Below are 24,242 nucleotides of genomic sequence, written 5' to 3' on the forward strand. Positions count from 1 at the left end.
CGGTATCGCTTTCGATGCTGACACATGCAGCATGTAAGGTACATAAAAAAGAGATTTTAATAATCACTAGATTCGGATTCCCAATTATTATGGCTCCCCTGCAGATGGTACCAGAGGCTTGGATCCCGTGATGTTACAGCTGATAGCTCGTGATTTTGCCTTGGTTGAAATAAGGCTCCTACAGGAGAAGCATATCGATGTTCATCTCTTCCATAACCTTCATCGTGAGGCGGTTGGCCAACGCGAGAGATCGTTGTGCATTCAATTGTGCGATTTTCAGCTTAGAAATGGGTATCGAAGATCGATCTATCCATAATTGGTGTGATTTCTTAGACTGTCCGCTATTCGTTTATACGTAAAGCAGGATCCATCCCTGATCGATTGATCTTGTGCCCCGTTTCACTTTTGAGATTAGCTTGCCAAGTGTGCAACTTGGCAAGCTGATCTTTTTTCTGGAAACCTTTATATATGTGTGCCAAGACTCTGCATAGTGGTCATATGTCGGTTATTTCTGGGTTCATTTCGTTGAGGTGTGGTCATATCTATTATCAATTATTTCTCTATTGCTTTATCTTTTTTTTTTTTTTCGTCTTAATGGGTATCATGTGGAAAAGTTCTGGGTTAGAATCTTGTCGATGGGACGTGGAATCAGCCATTTTCACTTTTTTTTGTTACTAGCACACATTTTCACACAGTCGCTCAGTTAGTTAGTTAGTTTCAGTCGGACAGAACAGTCAGGTTCTTCTTCTGGAATCCTGCGTTGTTTCTTCCAGGAAAACCGACAAGAGAATTATTGCAATTTACAAGAGAGTATGAGTACGTTTTTTCTCCAAACACACATACCTGCTTCAAGATGACAAGTTGTCCCCCTCTTGAGACGATACAGAGCATCAGCTAGTGTGCATTTCTGAATTTTTCCCCCATGCATCCACACAGAGTGACTGAAGGGGCACCCGCTTGCAACCCGAACCGATCAAAGGGCACACGTACGGTGGCCCGTAACAATCCCACGCAGCTGTCGGCCATCTGCGCATCAGAAGGCCGGTGTCTCGGATGGTTAGGGCTCCCCGGTCGGGTGCACTTTGATCGGTTATGGGGGCCAGTAACCATCCCACACAGCTGCTGGCTTTCTGCTGCACAGAAGAGTCTGCGCGTGTAGCACAGTGGTATCGTCACCGTCCTTCCCCACATCTTCGCCCGAGAGCGACTAGTTCAGCCACGTTTTGAAAAAGACCCATAAATATTCCTCACATCATCGATGGGATTCGAACTCAAGTCATTTCCAGCCGGTGTGAGGAGGACGGCGATGCCACCAAAATACGCTACCCACGAGGTCTATACAATCAAGTAAACTTTGTATTTTATTGCTTTTGACAATCCCAGCAACTCTCTTGTAGCTGCTGAAGAATGTTTATCCCTGGGGTCTGTGACAGCCGGTAATTCTGTGCACATTCCAATGTTTCATTCCATGCATGCATAAAGTAACTATAGGTGGCGCACGAAGAATCGCGATTAGGGTGTAAGTGTAATTTTAGCCCGTGCCACTAACCTATGCCATTTCTACAGAGTAGTAACATATCTTACTACTCTGTTGCCGTTCCGACGACTGTCCACCATCCGGATTATTAGTTTCTCTTAACTCATAAAGTTCCTTAGGGGAATTTGCAAAAACTCTTGTGCTACCTCAGTTCAATTGAATTCTATCTTTACAAACAAATGCTTTTTACTAAATAGGGCAGGACAGGTTCACAAAAGCTTCTCCACAGGAGCTTGCATAGTTTTCCAAGTGTAAATTTAATTTACAGAATTATAGATACAATAACATTTTTCCTCTATTTCGAGACACATTTCCAGCAGTACTTTATTATTCATTACAAAGAGATAAGTTCGTTTAAATCATTAGTTACTAATTCGCTTAAGTCATTACTTCCTTCAGATCGGTCTATCCATAATTGGTGTGATTTCTTAGACTGTCCGCTATTCGTTTATACGTAAACGAATATAATCGTACACCATTTAGTGTCCTTAACAACTGATAGCTGGTGCCATTAGTTCTTGGGAAGCTACTGGGTTTGTAACATCATCTTGCAGACATACTGTGGTTCTATTCCATTTACCTTTATTATAATAGATTTTTCCGGTTTCATTACAATTGAATCTTCATTCCTTCACTTAAACTACCACCTGAGAAACAGAGCATTTTGCACTACTTTCTCCATTCCTCAGGTGGAATTTTGAAGAGCATTGTACAGCATAAAATTAGACACTTGAGTCTCTATGGAATACATAGTTCGATTTTGCTATTGGTCATTAACTTTCTTCATAGACTCATCTTTGCTAATTGTACACTGAATTTTAAATCAAGGTATCGCATTCCTTACAATATAATATCACAAAATATTTTAAAGTTCCGAGTCACCCGAGCTGTACTCGTTACACCAAAGTGTATTTTTTTCTGTAAATTGCACAAGTTTTCTGCTTGTTGGTTAGTTTTTGCTGTACTAAGGCATCCAGCGTTCAGGAATTTAAAACCTTGCTAGCCTTGCCTGTGAATATCTAACTCTGTGAAAAAGTCCATAAAGTTCTTTGCGTCACTGAATCAAGGAGCTTTTATGAGCTTTTTCACAGAGTTGACAGGATTCGAGCACCGACTTTTTCCATATGGTGTGGAAGGAGAGTGCATATCACCATTGTGCTGGACCTAAAGGAGATCTAGCATAGAGGAATGAATTCTCTTTGGTTTCAAAAAATTCTCATATATGCGAGAGTGAGTACAAGCAAAAAGGCCGTAACTCAGACGTGACAATTCCTGCATCCTGAGTCGTTATAATTACCTTTCATAGTTGAAACCATAATTCCATTTTATTAAAACTTTAAATAAAAATATCAAAAAATTACCGAGAAGTTATCTTTGAAAATGTCCCATTTAAAAATTAAACAGAATTGTTTAATTTTAAAATGGGTTGTTGTAGAGATTTTGGCGCATCAACAACTTAGGCCATATTGCCCTGTGTATAATATGTCTGTAAATTGCATATGTTCTGTGGTCGATTTGCTTTTGCTCGATGAAAACCTCGGTTTCCGGGAGAAAAAACCATGTTACAATCGACTGAGACCGATCATCACAGCCACCTTGAGAAAAAGGCCCTTAAAAATTCATCGCGTTCTTGACGGGATTCGAACCTAGGTCTTTTATACCTGGTGTTGGAAGGACGGCAATTCAACCAACTGTGCTACCTACGAGCGCACTGAATTTGCCCATACGTTACAATATACCGAATTATTATTATTATTAGCCATATGGTGCAAGGAAGCCTGAGGCTTATGCTGCACCAGACAAAAAAAAATTCTGAATTACCCCAAGAGAGAGAGAGAGCAGTAAAAGGAAATCACCAAGAAAGAGAAGAATGATGATATCCAGCTCAGGACCCTGGGTGTGCCAAGCCCATACTCACTGTGCTACCCACGAGCGCACTGAATTTGCACATACGTTACAATATACCGCATTATTATTATTATTAGCCATATGGTGCAAGGAAGCCTGAGGCTTATGCTGCACCAGACAAAAAAAATTTCTGAATTACCCCAAGAGAGAGAGAGGGAGCAGTAGAAGGAAATCACCAAGAAAGAGAAGAATGATGATATCCAGCTCAGGACCCTGGGTGTGCCAAGCCCATACTCACCAGATGTGAACCCCTGGGGTTAAATGAAATAAATGTACAACAAGAATTTAGGATGTAGCGAAACTACAAATTCTTACCATGCCAACACAATCTTCCAGGTTGCCTTGAGATAGTACTTGAAGAATATCGATGCATTCCTTCGAATGCTTGCGATCTTCTTGTACCTGGAGGAAAAGATCAAGAAGAAAAGATCTTCTTGTACCTGGAGGAAAAGATCTTGTACCTGGAGGAAAAGATCTTCTTGTACCTGGAGGAAAAGATCTTGCATCATTGACGAATCTCGTCAATGATGCAAGAAAATATTCACAATTCGGCCGAGTTAGTCGGTTTCAAGCAAGGATTACGTGATTTTCCTCCCTGAAACTTTGATTTTTTTGTGCAAGAAACCGCAAACCACAAAAGAATATACGCGATTACAGACATAATATGCCGATTCCTCATAGTCTAAGTCGTAATATACAGTCATACACACACACACACACACACACACGCACATATGCACACAGTTCCATCGGTTGAAATATTTTAAACTTTGGCTGGGTATATGGAAATCGAACATAGATCATTTTTAATACACTTACGATCGAGAGACTGAGAGAGAGAGAGAGAGAGAGTGTATTAATGCATTCCATTGTTCTCTTCCAGTGAGTCCTTTATTGGATGGGCAGTGTTTGTCGGTTTCCGGTGGAGATGGGAATCACGACTTTTCCTTGCAGTGCGGAAAAATACACAATCCGAATGATGATGATTTGGTTTACTATCACGATATAATACTATAAAATAATAACAAAATAAAATAAAAGAAAGAAACTTTTTCATTTCTCTAAAAAAGTTGGCGCAAAGCTTCATTTGGTTTTACTTTTGCCTCTATATTTTGCGATAAAAATCTTTCATAAAGATGGCGTAAATATACTTAGCATTGTATTTTATATAAAGAACGAAATATGTTTTAAGCAATTTTTAAGGTAGTTGTATAAATATGAATAGGTATCATTGTACCTCGTTAAAAGTATATAAATGATTACTTGTTTTCGGTCGGTCCGTATATGATTTTATTCATTATAGTAATGGACGTTATTACTCGTGGGCGGAAATACTTCTTAAACTTATTCTTTACGTCTCTTGTATTCAGTATTATATTTTGGTTATCTGTTTTTTTGTATGGAATGTTTTATTATTTTTATATACCAGCAGTAGCCCATTCGCGTCCAGTTCATCTTCAGTTCGAGTGAGTTATTTCCCCCCCTTCTTTTATTGAACTGTTTTGTGTTATTTTTAACAGCTTTATTAACATAAACAGTAAAATTTACTTCACAGTATAAATGAAGTTTAGAAAAACTAATTAAACTGGAATTTTTAAAACTGATATGATTAATAATTTTCATCAATAGTTCGATGTAGTAAACCACCTGTCAAGCATACGCAACGTTTAATCATGGAACACATGCAGTTATCGCATGGTACAGAGGTTTCTAAACTTATTTCTTGCATCCACACACCGACAAAATATTTCATAATTTTCACGCCCCCATCCAGAACAAGTGCAAATAAACACATGATATAGCTATGAGTATATGTACCATTATAAATTAATACATATATATATATATAAATTAATACATTTAATCGTGGAAGCTACCAGGCTTTTCATACCCAATATTGTTCAAGGTTTAGGCTTAAATGGATGTGAGCTGCACTAATGAGACTCGTGGCAGAGAAGAAAAATGCATGGGATGCATATAAATTCAGATGACACAGAAGCCTATGGCAGATATAAGGTAGTCTGTAATCAAGTCACAAAGGAGATTTGGCAAGCGAAGGCAGATTATGAGAAATCTTTGGCAAAGGATGCTAAGAAAAACAGCAAGGACTTCTTTACTTATATAAACTAGAAGGAAGGGGATGAATCAGAATGGTCCACTTGATATTGATGGTTTGACTATTGATCCTGCTCAAGTAACTGATAATCTGAATGAATATTTTGCATCTACATTCACACATGAGGAGCTATTAAGGAAGGATAATGCCAGAAGTTTATCTAACTGTAACAGAGTGATTTTGTAATAACTGAGAGCAAAGTGGATGAGATATTATTGTAGGGGAACATAAGAAAGGCACCTGTGGTGGATGGGATTTATCCAGTTTGCCGCCTCCTGGATTTATCCAGGAGGCGGCAAAGGAAGTAAGCAAACCCTTAGCCATAATTATGAGAGCATCCTTGGACTGGAGATGTGCAAATGTATCCCCAATTCACAAAGGGGGATCTAAGATAGACACAAGTAATTACAGACCAGTTAGTTTAACTTCTGTTCCTGGGAAAATAATGGAGTCACTGGTTAAAGATGCATTGTAGGATCATCTAGACAAGACTGCAGTAATAATTCAGACACAGCATGGGTTTGTTAAGGGAAAGGCTTGTCTAACAAATTTGATTGGATACTACGATATGGTTATAAAGGAATAAAAAAAATAATTTTTATATCATATGCTTGGATTTCAGGAAAGCTTTTGACACTGTTGCACATGGAATACTACTGTACAAATTGGAGGAGTAGGTATTAAGGGTAACTTGCTACAGTGGACAAAAGGGTGGTTGAGTGGGAGAAGACGGAGAATGGTAATCAGTGGATGCTACTCTTTGTGTACTAATGTTATTAGTGGAGTCCCCCAGGGTTCGGTGTTGGGCCCACTCTTGTTTTATATATTTAACAATGATATTGATGAAGGATTATCAGGCTTAATGTCAAAGTTTGCAGATGGTACAAAGATTGGCAGGGTTGTTAATGACAGTAATGGCAGTGTGCTACTGCAACAGGATCTAGAAAATTTGGGCAGATGGGCTGAGAAGTGGCAACTGAAATTTAACATTGACAAATGCACAGTACTGCATATGGGTAAAAGTAACCCCACAGAAACGTACGAACTGTGTGGTACTACATTTAGGGTGGTAGAAAGTGAATATCTGGGAGTAATTGTGCAGTCAGATATGTTTTCTGAGCAATGCAGACCTGCTGCTAGAGCAGTTCATGGGTTGTTGTCAATGATATACAAGAATTTTGCTAGTAGCAAAAAGGAGGCGAATATATCTTTGTATAAGGCAATGGTCAGGCCACGTCTTGAGTACTGCATACAGGTCTGCTGCAGGCCTTATTTTAGGAAGGATACAGAGTTGCTTGAGCATGTACAGAGAAGGGCAACAAGGTTGATGAGGGAAACAAAGGGGTTCTCTTACCAAGAAAGGCTTAAGTTCTGCAAATTGTAGTGGCTGGTGACTAGGCACCTACGAGCATCCTGAATGCAGATGGGATTCTTCCTCTTGTTCAGATTACGAATCTGAGGGGCATAAATTCAAATTGAAGAAAGACAGTTGTAGAATAGATGTGCGGAAATTTTCATTTAGCCAGCGGGTGGTTAATTGCTGGAAAAAAATTTCCATCTGTTGTCGTGGAATTTGATAGCTTAAATAAATTCTAGGAGGAACTGGACAAACATTTAGAGGGAATGGATGTGTGAAATTGTGTTTTTTTTTAGCATATGCTACATAAACTCATACCCTTGCTTTCTTGCATCACATAATCTCAAATTAGCATTTTAGATTACTAATGCTACTAATCTCAAATTAGTATTATCATTAGTAGAGGCATATGATGCAAGAAAGCAAGCTTATACAGCATCAGCCAAAAAAAAAAAAAAAAAAATCCTCCCCATTTCACTGATATGTTCATTCCAAATGTTTGTCTGGTTCTGCCTTGAATTTATTTAAGCTAATAACTTCCACAACAACAGATTATTGGAAGTTTGTTCCAGTAATCAACTACTGGCTGGGTTTTAAAGGGGAACTTCCGCACCTCTATTCTATTATACTGTCTTTCCCGAATTTGAATCTATGCTCCTTCAGGTTTGTAATCTGAGCAAGAGGAAGAATTCCATCAGCATTGAGCCTGCTCAATGCTGATGGAATTCAAAGCCTTATTATTATTATTAGCCATATGGTGCAAGGAAGCCTGAGGCTTATGCTGCACTAGCCAAAAAAAATTTTTCTCAATTACCTTGAGAGAGAGAGAGAGAGAGAGAGAGAGAGAGAGAAAAAGAAAAAAAACAAGAGTCAAAAGTAGAAAGGAATCACCAAGAAAGAAGAACGATAATATCCAGCTCAGGACTCTGGGTGTGCTAAGCCTATACTCACCAGATGTGAGTCCCTACACCTCAATCAGATCGCCTCTCAGGTGCCTAGTTTCCAGAAGCTGCAGTTTGCAGAACTTTCTTCATAAGCCTTTGTTCCCTTCACCAGTCTTTTTGCCCTTCTCTGCTCTACATCCTTTCTAAAACGAGGCTTCCAGATCTGTACACAGCACTCAAGGTGTGGCCTGAGTATTGCCTTATACAAGGGGATAATCACCTCATCCCTCCTCACAAAATTCCTGTATATCATTGACAAGACCCCATGACCTACTCTGGCAGCCTGTCTGCACTGCTCAGAAAACTTCTTATCTGACTGCACAATTACCCCCAGGTCTCTTTCTTTTTCCACTATCCTGAGTGTAACACCACCCAGTTGGTACATTTCTCTGGGGTTACTGATACCCATATGCAGTACTTTGCATTTGTCAATGTTAAACTTCAGTTGCCCCTTCTCAGCCCATCTACCCAACTTTTCCATATCCTGTTGCAGCAGCATACTCTCATTACTGTTATTAACAACCCTGCTAACCTTTGTATCATCTGCAAACTTTGACATTAAGCTTGATATACCTTCATCGATATCATTGATAAATATACAAAACAACAATGAGCCCAATGCAGAACCCTGAGGGACATCGCTAATGATATTAATCCACGTAGAGCAGTATCCATTGATTACCACTCTGTCTTCTCCCACTCAACCATCCTTTTATCCTTTGTAGCAACTTGCCATTAATGCCATACTGCTCCATGTATAGCAGTCTCCATGTGCAACAGTATCAAAAGCTTTCCTGAAATCCTTCCTGACCTGTTAGTTTGACTTCTGTTCCAGGGAAAATAATCAAACTGGTCAGACAAGAGTTCCCCTTGACAAATCCATGCTCTGTGTGAGCTATAACTGCAGTCTTGTCTAGATGATCTTGCAATGCTTCTTTAACCAGTGACTCCATTATTTTACCTGGAGCAGAAATAATTTTTTTTTTTTTTTTTTTTTTTTATAGTAACATATGGCCTTACCTTGACAGAGTCTATAAAAACTGAACACAGCAATGAACCAGAGATGAACTTATGTTTTAGAAGCTGCCCAAACACAAAGCACGTACATACATGTCCTTTCTATACTGCTCTGCACTACTTTCTTTAACTTCTAACATCTGTTATTCACCTAGCTGTATCTCTGTTGCTGCCAGTAGTTTCAGCCTGGACTATATTCTGATTTAGTGATCATATATACTTGATGGACTGCTGATGATTGGACTTAATTTGGTGTATTTGGACTTGTGGCTAACAGTGTTTACGGTCTGCCATATTCTGTGGATTAATCTTGGATTCTTCTTTCTGGTGGAACCTTCCATAGATTTGAACTTCATCATTATGCACTTTTTATAATTGATTGACTGATGCCATTTTAGTGAGCTTCCTATCTAATGGGATTATAGTTCCTGAACATCTTTTACTGGGCTGGACAAACTGGATCTGTGTTTTATCTATATGTATTTATTTAGAAAACTAAATGTCCAAGGCATAATACTTTATGGGTTGAGATTAACTATATAATATCGGTGTATATACACCATAGTTTACCCATAAGTTTAACTAAATACGTAGTGTAATGGCATCGTTTAGATTTTATCTCATATTGTGGCTACCTTCACAACGAGATACCAGGTACTTGCACTACTTCAAATAAATAATGCTTCTCTAGTAGAGGAAACTACTGTTATTTATTATCAGTGGGCACCACCACCCAGATGCATTTCGGAGCTTGTTGGCTCACTCATCAGTGGGCAGGCAGGTACCCTGCTAATGCAGACATGCAATAACAGTTGCGAAGTTAATTCCACAATATGAGAGATGCCAAATGTTGAAGACAATGATATTTTGAAGACTAAATGCTCAAGGCACTTAGTCTTCATACGTAGTGTAATGGCATCATTATACTACGTATGTGTTTAAACTTATGGGTAAAGTATGGTGTATTTGCACCGATATTATACAGTTAATCTCAACCCATAATGTATTATGCCTTGAGCATTTAGTCTTCAAAATATTATCATTATTTTCACTGTTTGGCATCTCTCATATTGTGAAATTAACTTCGCAACCGTGATGGCATGTCTGCATTACCAGGGTACCTGCCCACCCACTGATGAGTGAGCCAACAAGCTCCGAAATGTCTAGGTGGTGGTGCCCACTGAGAAAAAATAACAGTAGTCTCTTCTTCGAGAAGCGTTATTTATTTGAAGTAGTGCAATTCCCGCTGTCTCGTTATTATTATTATTATTATTATTAGCAGCCATATAGTGCAAGGAAGCCCGAGGCTTATGCTGCACCAGCCAAAAAAAAAAAAAAAAAAATTGAGTTACCCTGAGAGAGAGAGAGAGAGAGAGAGAGAGAGAGAGAGAGAGAGAGAGAGAGAGAGAGAGAGAGAGAGAGAGAGAGAGAGAGAGAGAGAGAGAGAGATGATGATATCCAGCTCAGGACCCTGGGTGTGCCAGGCCCATACTCACCAGATGTGAGCCCCTGGTGTTGTGAAGGTAGCCACAATATTAGATACAATCTAAACGATGCAGTTACACTATGTATATAGTTAAAATTATGGGTAAATTTTGGTGTATTTACACTGATATTATATATATATTTATGTATATTGTATAAGTAGATTCGCGTATCTATATCTCTAAGTATGGTATTATATGATAGGGTAGGGATTCTAGTTTTTGGCAGAGAAGCTTAGTACAATAAATAAATAAATTTAAAAACAAAAGTCCTTTCTGTACATATGATCCAAATTTTAATCCTAATTATATTAGGATTTATTAATTAATTATTGATTTTCTAAATTTAATAAAAAAAATAAATACAATTTATTTTATTTTACTTTTTTTACAGTAAAAAAATTACTGTAAAAAAATAATTTTTTTGGTAAACTTTTTTTATTTATAAGTATTTTTTCCCTCCTAATAGATAAAAAAAATTACTTCTAATCATCTTTGGAGGATAAAAAACTTATTATAAATAAAAAAATTTACTGTAAAAAAATTTTTTTCCTTGCTTATATTAGCATAAAGTAATTACACTAATTTTCCACAGCCTATGTCAAACTAGTTAACTATTAATTGCTTCCAACACTGGGCCAAATGGCCCAATGACGGATTGATGCTGACACCTGATGATTCACTGTGGTGTGGGATTTCATGCTGATGCTGGCTCTTGCTTGCATGGGATCTTTCCAGTGGGATTTCCCGCCACAGCATTCTAGATCCACTGTTTTCCCCCTTTCCTTAGAATACATTATGTTCCTTTGACTTTGATCTATCATTAGCATTAATAGAGGCATATGATGCAAGAACACAAGCTTATGCAGCATCAGCCAAAAGGGAAAAAAAAAAAAAAAACACTCCCATTTCACCCCTCCGTTCGTTCGAAATACCTGTCCAGCTGAGCCTTAATTTTATTTAGGCTACCAACTTCCACAACAAGGGATGGAAGTCTGTTCCAACAACCAACTACCCGCTGGCTAAAGGCAAATTTCCGCACATCTATCCTACATCTGTCTTTCCTCAATTTAATTTATGCTCTCTCAGGTGATTATTCTGAGAAAGAGGAAGAATCCCATCAGCATTGAGCATGCTCAACCCATTCAAGGCTATAAAAAAAAAAAAATAAATAAAGTGCAGCCATTATCAACCCACTGCAGGGTGGAAGCCTCCTCAACAATTCATGCTGTGGGAAATGGACCATAATCTGCCACGCTGGTCCAGTGCGGGTTGGCAGATCGACCGTATTCAGCAGTCAGGGGCTTGAACACCGGTCTACTCAAAGAGCGTGTGCTACTGCACTCCCGCTCCTGCCCACTCGGCTACGGAGCTATATACACCTCAATCAGATCACCTCGCAGGTGCCTAGTCTCCAGACACTCTAATTTTAAAAATTTAAGCCTTTCTTCGTAAGAGCAACCCTTTGTTCCATTCACTAATCTCATTGCCCTTCTCTGTACTCGTTCCAACAGCTCTACATCCTTCTTAAATGCGGGCTCCAGACCTATATACAGTACTCATGGTGTGGCCTGACCATTGCCTTATACAAGGAATAATCACTTCCTCATCCCTGGTAGAAAAATTCCTGTATATCATTGACAAGATATCTGCCTGCACAGTTACCGCCAGGTCCTTTTCATTCTCTACCACTGTCAGTGTAGTACCACAGAGTTGATACTTTGCTCTGGGGTTACTGTTTCCCATATGTAGTACTTTACATTTGTTAATGTTAAACTTCATTTGCCACCTCTCAGCCCATCTGCTCAACCTTTCCAGATCCTGTTGCAGCAGCGCACTGTCATTAGTGTCCTTAACAACCCTGCCAACCTTCGTATTGTCTGCAAACTTGGTCATTAAGCTTGATATACCATCATCAATATCATTTATAAATACAGAAAACAATAATGGACCCAACACTGAACCCTGAGGGACTCCACTAATAACATTAGTCCACAATGAGTAGTGTGCATTGATTACCACTCTGTCTTCTTCCCTTCAACCATCCCTTTATCCATAGCAGCAATTTGCCTCCAATGCCACACTGCACCAATTTGTGCAAGAGTCTTCCATGTGCAACAGTATCAAAAGCCATTCTAAGATCCAAATATATAATATCAAAGTTATTCCCTGCATCGGTGTTCTTTTGTGACTGCATCATAGTATCCAATCAAATTGATCAGGCACAGGAGCGGATTAAGGTCGGTTGAGGCCTTGGGCGCAGAAGAAAATATTGGGCCCCTTAAAAAAAAAGAGAGAGACAGGGAAAATAAAAATCATTTTAACCAATTTTTTAAATAAATAAAAAATATTATGTACTATTAATGTTTTATTTCCAATAAAATTTGAATATAATATATGTATAATATAATTAATAATAGCATAATAATAATCACAAAGTTTTGAACTAATAGTTGAACATATTAGTTCAACTAATTTGTTGGGGTTTTGCGTGGGCCCTTCAGAAGTCGGGGCCCAGGGCGCGTGCCCGGTGCAAGACTTTCCCTTATGTACTATTAATATATTATTATGTACTATTACTATTATTATGTACTACTAAAATATTATGTACTATTAATGTTTTATTTCCAATAAAATTTGAATATAATACTGTATATGTATAATATAATTAATAATAGCATAATAATGATCACAAAGTTTTGAACTAATAGTTGAACATATTAGTTCAACTAAATTGTTGGGGTTTTGCGTGGGCCCTTCAGAAGTCGGGGCCCAGGGCGCATGCCCGGTGCAAGACTTTCCCTTAACAAAACCATGCTGTGTCCGAGCTATAACTGAAGTCTTGTCTAGATGATCCTGTAGTGCTTCTTTAACCAGTGCCTCCATTAATTTTCCTGGAACAGAAGTTAAACTCACAGGTCTATAATTACTTGTGTCAGCCTTTTGATCCTCCTTTGTGTATTGGGGTCACATTTGCACATCTGCAGTCCGAGTACCTCCCCTGAGTCCAAAGAAGCTGTCATAATTATGGCTAAGGGTTTGCTTACTTCCTTTGCTGCCTCCTTTAATATAACTGGATAGATCCCATCCACCCCAGGTGCCTTTTTTATGTTTATCCTCACCAATTTCTCCTCCACTTTCCTCTCAGTTATTACAAAATCATCTAGCTCACTGCCAGAGTTTACTTCACCTCTGGCATTACCCTTCCTGAATAACTCCTCATGTGTGAATGTAGATGCTAAATACTCGTTTAGTTTGTTAGCCACCTGAGCAGGATCCTCAACTGTTGAACCATCAATATCCAGTGGACCAATCTGATTCATCCCTTTCCTTCTAGAGTTTAAATAGGTAAAGAACTCTTTTCTGCTTTTCTTTGCATCCTTTGCCAAGGATTTCTCATAATCTGCCTTGCCTGCTTAATCTCCTTTGTGACTTGGTTACAGACCAGTTTATATCTGTCATAAAGCTTCCATGTCACCCATTAATTTGTATGTATCCCATGCATTTTTCTTCTCTGCCATATGTCTCATTAGTTCATCTGACATCCATTTAGGCCTAAACTTTGAACAATATTTCTTAGTTGGTATGTAAAGCCTAGCAGCTTCCAAGATAAGTTTTTTGAATTCTTCCCATTTTGAATTTTCTGTTGGTAACATCATCAGTTGGTCCCACTGTATAGAATTTAAATACTGTCTCAGACCATTGTAGTCGCCTTTACGAAAGCAAAAACCCTTCCCTTTGCCCCTGATGGAAGTTACCCCTTTGAGTAAATCCCACTTCAGCACACTGTGATCACTGCCACCTAGTGGTTCCTTTATCTGCAGATTCTTAATGCTTGAAGAATCACTACTGATAATCAGTTCAAGAGTATTACTCTCTCTAGTTGCCTCCCGAACATGCTGATGTAGAAAACAATCAACCAATAAATCCACAAAAGCCTTGCTAGTGTGTGAGTGACCAACCCACAAATTCCAGTCAATATCTTGGAAATTAAAATCCCCAATTATAAGACTGATTTACTGGCCCACTATTTCCCTGTACAGTTTCTTATTATACTCATCAGAGTCATTAGGCCTAAAGCACACTCCCACTCTCAATTTTGATCTCCCAATGCTTATGTCACACCAAACTGACTCGACACTGCACTGTCCAGCGATGTTGACTGGCTTCACTTCCTTGGATTTTATGTGTTTCTTAACTAATAGCATAACCCCTCCTCCCTTCCTATCCTATCTATCCTTTCTGTACACATTGTACTCCCCAAATTCCAGTTCTGCATTCCTTATATCTGTGTGACACAAAGTCTCTGATATCCCAACAATATCATCTGCCTTTGATGTTTTGAGCAATACCTCAAATTCATCAAATTTATTTACCAAACTCTTAGCATTGGTATACATGCAAGTATACATGCACCTGTTCCTATTCTTAGCTACCCTAACACAACCCATGTGCTTACTTGTGCTGCAATGACTCCCAGCAGTCTCTGAAATATCCTGCATCTTGTTTTCCAGGCTGCTGCTCATTCCAGTAGAAGCAGTGCAAGAATCACTTTCAACTGAATTTGAAAGTGTCTGCAATTCTGCCCAGACACGATAGGAGGGAGTATATGAGGAGAGCCTTGTCGATCAATTCGGCCCTGGAGGGATTGTGCAAGGATCAAGGGGTAGAATTTTTTTCAGCCTGGACTGTACTTGTTAACAGGAGAGATTGCTTCTACAGGGATGGGATACACTTAAATAGAAAGTGTGCAAGAATTTTTGCTGATGCTGTCGAGGCAGTGTTAGGTGGGTCGGAAAACTGCTAGTTGGGGGGGGGGATACAAGGACTAATAGATTAACAGTAGCCACTGGCAGAGGTGGAAGTGATTCTTGCACCGCTTCTATTGAAATGAGCAGAAGCCTGAAAAACAAGATGCAGGATATTTCAGAGACTGCTGGGAGTCATTGCGGTACAAGTAAACACATGGGTTGTGTTAGGGTAGCTAAGAATAGAAACAGGTGCATGTATACCTGCGTGTACACCAATGCTAGGAGTTTGGTAAATAAATTTGATGAATTTGAGGTATTGCTCAAAACATCAAAGGCAGATATTGTTGGGATATCAGAGACGTGGTGTCACACAGATATTAGTAATTTCGGAACTGGAATTTGGGGAATACAATGTGTATAGAAAGGATAGACAGGATAGGAGGGGAGGAGGGGTTATGCTATTAGTTAAGAAACACATAAAGTCCAAGGAAGTGAAGCCAGTCGACATCGATGGACAGGGCAGTGTCGAGTCAGTTTGGTGTGACATAAGCATAGGGAAATCAAAATTGAGAGTAGGAGTGTGCTATAGGCCTAATGACTCTGATGAGTATAATAAGATATTGTACAGGGAAATAGAGTGGGCCAGTAAATCAGAGAGTCTTATAATGGGGGATTTTAATTTCCCGGATATTGACTGGAATTTGTGGGTTGGTCACTCGCACACTAGCAAGGCTTTTGTGGATTTATTGGATGATTGTTTTCTACATCAGCATGTTCGTGAGGCAACAAGAGGGAGCAATACTCTTGATCTGATTATCAGTAGTGATTCTTCATGCATTAAGAATCTGCAGATAAATGAACTACTAGGTGGCAGTGATCACAGTGTGTTGAAGTGGGATTTACTCAAGGAGATAACTACCATCAGAGGTTAAGGGATGGGTTTTTGTTTTTGTAAAGGCGACTATGATGGTCTGAGACAGTATTTAAATTCTATACAGTGGGACCAACTAATGCTGTTACCAACAGCAAACTCAAAATGGGAAGCATTCAAGGAACTAATCTTGGAGGCTACCAGGCTTTACATACCAACTAAGAAATATTGTTCAAGGTTTAGGCCTAAATGGTTGTCAGATGAACTAATGAGACATGTGGCAGAGAAGAAAAATGCATGGGATACATACAAATTAATGGGTGACATGGACGCCTATGATAGATATAAGTTGGTCTGTAACCAAGTCACAAAGGAGATTTAGGCAGGCAAAGGCAGACTACGAAAAATCCTTGGCAAAGGATGCAAAGAAAAACAAAAAAGAGTTCTTTACATATTTAAACTCAAGAAGGAAAGGGATGAATCAGATTGGTCCACTGGATATTGATGGTTCAACAGTTGAGGATCCTGCTCAGGTGGCTAACAATCTAAACGAGTATTTTGCATCTACATTCACGCATGAGGAGTTATTCAGGAAGGAGAATGATGTTGGCAAAGTAAACATTGGCAGTGAGCTGGATGATTTTGTAATAACTGAGAGGAAAGTGGAGGAGAGATTGTCGAGGATAAACATAAAAAAGGCACCTGGGGTGGATGGTATCTATCCAGTTATATTAAAGGAGGCAGCAAAGGAAGTAAGCAAACCCCTAGCCATAATTATGAGAGCTTCTTTGGACTCAGGGGAGGTACCCATAGACTGGAGATGTGCAAATGTAATCCCAATTCACAAAGGAGGATCAAAGGCTGACACAAGTAATTATAGACCTGTAAGTTTAACTTCTGTTCCAGGTAAATTAATGGAGGCACTGGTTAAAGAAGCACTGCAGGATCATCTAGACAAGAATTCAGTTATAGCTCAGATGCAGCATGGTTTTGTTAAGGGCAGGTCTTGCCTGACCAATTTGATTGGATACTATGATGTAGTCACAAAAGAACTGGATGCAGGGAATAACTTTGATATTATATATTTGGATCTTAGAAAGGCTTTTGATACTGTTGCACATGGAAGACTGCTGCACAAATTGGAGCAGTGTGGCATTGGAGGCAAATTGCTGCTATGGATAAGGGGATGGTTGAGTGGCAGAAGACAGAGAGTGGTAATCAATGGACACTGCTCAACGTGGACTAATGTTATTAGTGGAGTTCCTCAGGGTGTTCAGTGTTGGGTCCGTTGTTGTTTTCGGTGTTTATGAATGATATTGATGATTGGATATCAAGTTTAATGTCCAAGTTTGCAGATGATACAAAGGTTGGCAGGGTTGTTAAGGACACTACTGACGCTATGCTGCTGCAACAGGATCTGGAAAGGTTGAACAGATGGGCTGAGAGGTAGCAAATGAAGTTTAACATTGACAAATGTAAAGTACTACATATGGGAAACAGTAACCCCAGAGCAACGTATCAACTCTGCGGTACTACACTGACAGTGGTGGAGAATGAAAAGGACCTGGGGGTAATTGTGCAGGCAGATATGAAGTTCTCTGAGCAGTGCAGATGAGCTGCAAGAGTAGCTCATGGTGTCTTGTCAATGATATACAGGAATTTTTCTAGCAGGGATAAGGAGGTGATTATTCCCTTGTTCCCAGGCAATGGTTAGGCCACATCTTGAGTACTGTATACAGGTCTGGAGGCCTCATTTCAAGAAGGATGTAGAGCTGCTGGAACGGGTACAGAGAAGGGCAACAAGATTAGTGAATGGAACAAAGGGTTGCTCTTACGAAGAAAGGCTTACGTTTTGCAAATTACAGAGTCTGGAGACTAGGCACCGGCGAGGTGATCTGATGGAGGTGTATAAGGCTTTGAATGGTTTGAGCATGCTGAATGCCAATGGGCAAGATTCTTCATCTGAGCAAGATTCTTCATCTTGCTCAGAATAATCACCTCAGAGGCCATAAATTCAAACTGAGGAAGGACGGGTGTCGGATAGATGTGCGGAAATTTGCCTTTGGCCAGCGGGTGGTTGGTTGGTGGAACCGACTTCCATCACTTGTTGTTGAAGTTGATAGCCTAAACAAATTTAAAGCTCAACTGGACAGGTATTTCGAACGAACGGAGGGGTGAAATGGGAGTGGTGTGTTTTTTTTTTTTTTTTTTTTTTGGCTGATGCTGAATAAGCTTGCTTTCTTGCATCATATGCCTCTACTAATGCTAATGCTAAACTCTGCTAGTGGCTACTGTTAATCTGTTGATCTGTTTACCTTATGATGGAATGCCTGTCTGGCAACCCAAAGGTCGCGGGTTTGATTCCCGCCTCGGGATTGGATCAAAGTACTGCAAAAACCTTGGGAGGTGCATTATGGCCACAGAAGCCTATGCGCCAAGAACTACCAAAAAAAAAAAAAAAACCCTTATAATGGGATAGGCCGCCCACTGCCCGGTATCCACTTCTCTCTCCCAGCCACCTTTAACCCTGCCACTCAGCAGTTGATTTTCCATGCAACTCCTCCACTTTGCAACTTTTCTCTCCACTAAAACATGCATCCCTTCCTTCTTTGTTGTCTTTATGAAATTAAAATAGTGTGCCCACCAGCCTTTCATATACTACTCTGTATCCCCTCCAGAGAAAATTATTCCCAGCATCTGCCTTCTATGTTGGTGACTTGATCTTCCTGGACCTATTATTCCCTCCCTAATCTTCCCTCTCCAATACTTTTCACAATTAATCCCACTTTCCTTACCTAAAGTCATCTGTAATTATCTAACTCTTTCTGCATCCTTTTAATTGTTTAACCTTGAACAATTACCCAGTGTCTTTCTCATCTTACTGACCTACCCCACCCTTGTTCTATTCTGCCATCCTTCCTCCCCACCAATTCTTCCTCTCTCCTCTCAAAACAGCAGTCTATCCTAGGTTCCCTATTTTCAACTGACCTAACCCTGCTAGGATTCCCTTCACTTATCCCTTTACTCTCAACCAGCAGGAAATTCTCCTGCTGTGTTCAGGTTCAGCTGATTTCCTCCCCCCCTCCCTTCCACACCAGCAGGGAAAGGATCAGTGGAACCCTGCCAAGAACTCAGACTATAGCAATGTTTTCCATCTTGGGCCTTGAACCACCAATCTCTTATTTCAGCCTGATTTATTGCTCCTTCTCCCCTGGTAGATGCCTTTGCTTTATGTCCACTTGTCATCTGCATCTATTCCCCCCCCCCCAGCACTACACACACTAATTCTATTTCCCTCTGCCCTTTCCAACAAATTTTATCTTCTCTCTCTCTCTCTCTCTCTCTCTCTCTCTCTCTCTCTATTGTGCAGTGCTTTCCTTCAACAAAAATTCTATATTTCCTGGCTGGCTCAATCTTGACTAAGCAAACTGAGTCAGCCCATTATAGATTGAATACAGTATATGGGCTGGGTCCACGTGCCTGTGATGGATGCTGGCAGATTGCTCTCCACATGAATGCAATCTCCCAGTAACAGAGGCTGGTCACACAACACAAATGTTATACCCTACACATTACTACACACATGACATTACACACACACTGACTGGCTTTACAGAGCCTGTACCAACACAGACATCATACAGAGTTGTGTGACCCTTTGGTGCTGCATAGACAAGTACACATTCCACGTTACCTTGCCCTTTTTGTACACATTGTACTCCCACTATTCAAATTCTGCATCTCTTATGTCTGAGTTACACCATGTTTCTGATATCCCCACATTGTCTGCATTTGATGATGTAATCGGTACTTAAAATTCATCTAATTTATTTACAATGTTCCTAGCATTGGTGTACATGCATCTGTTCTTACTCTTAGTTACCCTAACACAGCCTATGTATTTACTTGTTTTATGATGACCCACAGCAGGGCTAAAAATCCCAACACCTTGCTTTCTAGGCTTCTGCACGTTCCTAGTAGAAACGGTGCAAGAATCACTTTTGATTCTGCCTGAAGCTCTAGTTAATCTATTAATCTGTGTATTCCCCGAACTATCAGTTTTTCAACCCACCTAACACTGCACCTTGATAGCATCAGCAAATATCCTTACACCTATTTAAGTGTATTCCATCCCTGTAAAAAGTCTCTCTCTTGTTAACAAGCACAGACCATGCTGAGAAAAATTCTACCCCACAAGACTTGCACAGTCCCCCCAGGGCTGAATTGATTGACAACACTTAACACGAACTCTCTCTCCTATCATGTCTGGGCAGAATTGTAGACACTTTCAAAATTAATTCTAACTCATGACTTTTTCCCTGTGCTTGTTAAGTAAGTCCTCAGATTGCCAACTGTTAATATCATGTATGCTAAATAAATATGTTAATAACATAAACATTAATAATAAATATGTTAATATATATTAAGATGGTCTTACTAGAATTTTGTGTAATTTCACTTTAGCTTCTTGATTAGTATTTGAATTATTACAGATTATATTTATCCATTTTATATAATTAATTAATTATGATATTCATCATAATTAATTTTTAACGTTGTCTCTTATTTTAATCCACACCTTAATGATGATGACAAACTTTGACTTCTCGAAATGTTTCCGATTTGTTTAAGTACTTTTATGAGGTGTATTCAGTTTAATTGCAACGTTTTCAATAAAATAGTTTAATCTTTAATGTGGTAGATTTGTTTGCTTATTTTGGTTTTCCTATAAGATGAATAACCATATAACATATATATAATAACCGTATAAAAATTTCAACCAACGAAATTGATTGTGTTTGCAGAAATCATGTTGTACTCCAAATCATTAATGGTTCTCTTATTTTTTTGTGGTTAATAATTTCTGTTAACACTCTAATGGCATTAAGAGGAAAAACCCAGTTAAACCCTTTATTGTCTAATAATTTTTTGAAAGTGGACTGTAAACTTTCCTTAAAAAAAAATCAAAAGTTGGAGTAAAAAACTAATGGTTTTTGTAAGGTATTTTAATGGTGCATAAATTTAAAGCTCTGGTTACATCATATTATACATATTTTTAAAATGAACTTATGTATTTGCCAAAAGTGGTAATTTAGGATAACAAACAAATAAATAAATCTACCACAATGACATTGATTTATATTTTAATACTAAATAATGCTGTTAGCCCAAAAAAGGAGAGTGGGACAGAAATTGGTGAGAAGCTTTCATACATGGCTGTTATAAGTTACTAGAAATGGCACATAGAGAAAGTAGCATTTGATTTTTTTTTATTTGAAACTTAGCTAGTACATTCATGATCATTGTAATTTATCCTTCAGATGTTTATAGTGTATTAATGAGAAAATCAAATCCATCAATAAATATTCATACATGATAGTGTTATTAATTTCTAAAGATTTTGGTATGAAAATTGGCCTGTGTTATTGATTCTTTATAAAAAAAAAAAAAAAAAAAAAATTCATTGTGACTCTGAAGATATTTAAAAATTTTAGTGTCTGGTACTGTTGATCAGGATGAAAACATACACAATGTGGCTGGGTTATAAGATTTTCAAAATTAGAACGTATCAGACACCTGCAGCAAACACTTGTAGAATGAAATACTATTTCCTGAAGAAGGGTTAAATGGATTGATTTTTTGTATTGCTTTTTCTTAAAAAAAAAACAAACAACAACAACAATAGAAGCATGGCTAGTCTTTAAAATGTATGTTGGACAGTACTGGGGAGTATGGTTTAATAAATTACACAATTAGCACTTGCTGTAATGAATTATGTTACTAGCAGTTTAATGTTTCTGTATTGTATAATTTCCTCATTAACACTTTTTTCTCCCCTCTTAGTACTTATTGTCATCAAGAAGTGTGTAGTTTCCCTTCAGCAAACATAACCTTAGTTAAAAAAGGACATGATCAGGTATGCTTTATGGTATAATTAGTTTAAATACTGTTAAATGATGTATGGAAGTAGTTTTGTATACCATATTAATTGTTTTTATTTCATAAACATAGTTGTCTTAATTCTTTAAACTTCCATAAGCTGTTTGTTGCTACAAGTTCATTTGAGAGTTTATTCCACTGGTTAATTATAACTTTCTTATGTGAACTGAGCAGCCTGTCCTGGCGTAGTTTAAATCAGGCTGATGATTTGTCACCAGAGAAAGAGAAAAGATATTCTCAACAGTTATACAACTCGTGTAACTTTCCTGTTACTGTGTAGAGCCACATGGTGGTGGTAGTAGTAGTGGCATGTGATGCAAGAAAGTAAGTGTATGAGCTTGTGCAGCATCAGCCAAAAAAAAAATCTTTTATATTTCACCCAGTTCAACTGGGTGAAATATAAAAAAGTATATAAAAACCCAGTTCACCCAGTTGAACTGGGTTTTTAATATCTCTCCCTTTAGTAGGGCCCTCAATGAAGTAAGAGGGTTAAGTCAGTGATAATGGTGTGGTAAAAATACAGTATATGTATACTTGTAAGCAGAGGGGAAGAAACTGCAGGATTAAATTTGAAAAATTTTGCCAATGAAAAATAATTGCAAGATAAAAATCATAAGGAAAAAAACTTATAATTGGTTAGAACAGTCAACTTATTATAATTCTATATTTAATTTATATAGTATTATAACTAAAAAGTTAATTACTATTAAGAACACAAATGTGGAAAAAATCAAACGAATGTGGTAGCTCTTTAATTACTGAGGCACTACATGCTGTTTTCTCAGGAATAATTAAGAAGATTTATTAAAATTTAATACTTGATCTTACATGTTTGCCATAATAACTAATAATAATTTCTGGAATTTTAAATGGTTAAATCAACGAAAACATTTTTGCTGACATCTGTTGGAAGTTTCAGCTGTGTGTACAGAGTAGATGACCAGCATGATATGGTTGAAATTTGTTCTGAGTCATTAGTTACCAGAAGAGCTGCTTACATGTTAATTCACTTTGTAGATTTGGTTTTAAACAATGACAGTTGCTTCTCATATATGCATTTGTATAATAAAGAGTATTTAGATAATTGAAATGTTGAAATATGGGGATGTGGCAGGCTGAAAAGATGTTATAACCATATTTCAGTGGTTACCTCTTTAGTTATGATATTACATGAAGTAGATTTAGAATTATTTATTTATTTATTTATTTGGAATAATGGATACATTTTAGTAATAAACACTAGTTCACCTGTATGCAGAGATACAAAATAAGAATTAACACAAATTTACAGTAATCAATACATGGAACTGTTTACAGCGTTGAACAATATATAATGACATACTTATAATAATGTAAAAATTGAGAGGCAGTATACTCTACGTTAGTCTTTCTTAATTCAACATAATAGGTGAATAGTAGAAGTCACCTATTATGTAAATTCTATTCTTCACAATTACCTTAGAAAAACCATACTTAAAGTAAAAAAAAAAAACAAACTTTATTATTTTATTTAAAAAACTACTACACTTAGTCATATAAAAAAATTATTTACTAGTAATAAAGGTTTAAGCCAATGCCTGGGAAAAAAATGATATAATATGCACCTACTTGTATTTACTTCAGATTATAATGCAGTGATGCTCAACTGGGGTTGCACAGTCCATTGACCCCCCCCCCCCAATGGACTGTCTCCCCAGTTGAGTTAAGGGGGTGTACCCTTAAAAGATTCTCAAGGGGGCATTTGTAGTTTGAAAAAGCATTTTCGATATCATAAAAAAAAATTATTTTTAATCAGGAAACCACAGAAATATATACTTAAGGTTATCTTATTATGGAAATAATGACTATTTTAATGGCATCACCTGTAATGCACTGTGGATAGTTTGGCTCATTACTCCGCACGTGTGTTATTGTAGCACCAGCGGTATAAAGTGCAACATCTGAGAATACTAGTTGCATTCTGATATTTGCAAGAATACTAGTTATTTGCATCCTGATGGTGACAAAAAAAAAAAAAAAGAAGAAGAAAATTCAATGAGTTTCATTTCAAGTATGGTTTTGCATATATTGCTAAAGATGAGCTGCAAATTCCTCAGTGCATCGTATGCCTAAAAACACTGAGCAGTGATACCATGTTACTTTCCCAACTGGAACAACATTTGAACCAAAACCACCCAAATCTTAGCTAAAAAAAATTTTTTTCTTATGATTTTAATTGTTCCTGGCATAGTTTTTGTCTGCCAAGCAACATTTCCTGCAGCATGTGAAATTGGACAGTATTGGAACACACTTTCAGGAATCTGGGAAGGCTGCAAAA

General features: G+C 38.0%; 1 protein-coding gene across 2 annotated transcripts in view; it reads left to right on the top strand.

Annotated features, from left to right (window-relative positions):
* The first annotated feature begins 4,708 nt into the window (after positions 1-4,708).
* Positions 4,709-24,242, top strand: part of Seipin (lipid droplet biogenesis associated protein seipin) — a 250,872-nt gene continuing 231,338 nt past the window's right edge. For both annotated transcript variants that reach the window (XM_090375568.1, XM_090375569.1), the window contains exons 1-2: positions 4,709-4,911; positions 21,830-21,902. In XM_090375568.1, the coding sequence (XP_090231694.1) occupies positions 4,730-4,911; positions 21,830-21,902 (255 nt within the window). In that variant the 5' untranslated portion in view covers positions 4,709-4,729. The remainder of the gene's footprint in view (positions 4,912-21,829; positions 21,903-24,242) is intronic.

The sequence above is a fragment of the Mastigoproctus giganteus genome, chromosome 6 (genome assembly GCF_048544385.1).
Source record: "Mastigoproctus giganteus isolate SK-2022 chromosome 6, ASM4854438v1, whole genome shotgun sequence".
NCBI classification, from domain to species: Eukaryota; Metazoa; Arthropoda; class Arachnida; order Uropygi; family Thelyphonidae; genus Mastigoproctus; species Mastigoproctus giganteus.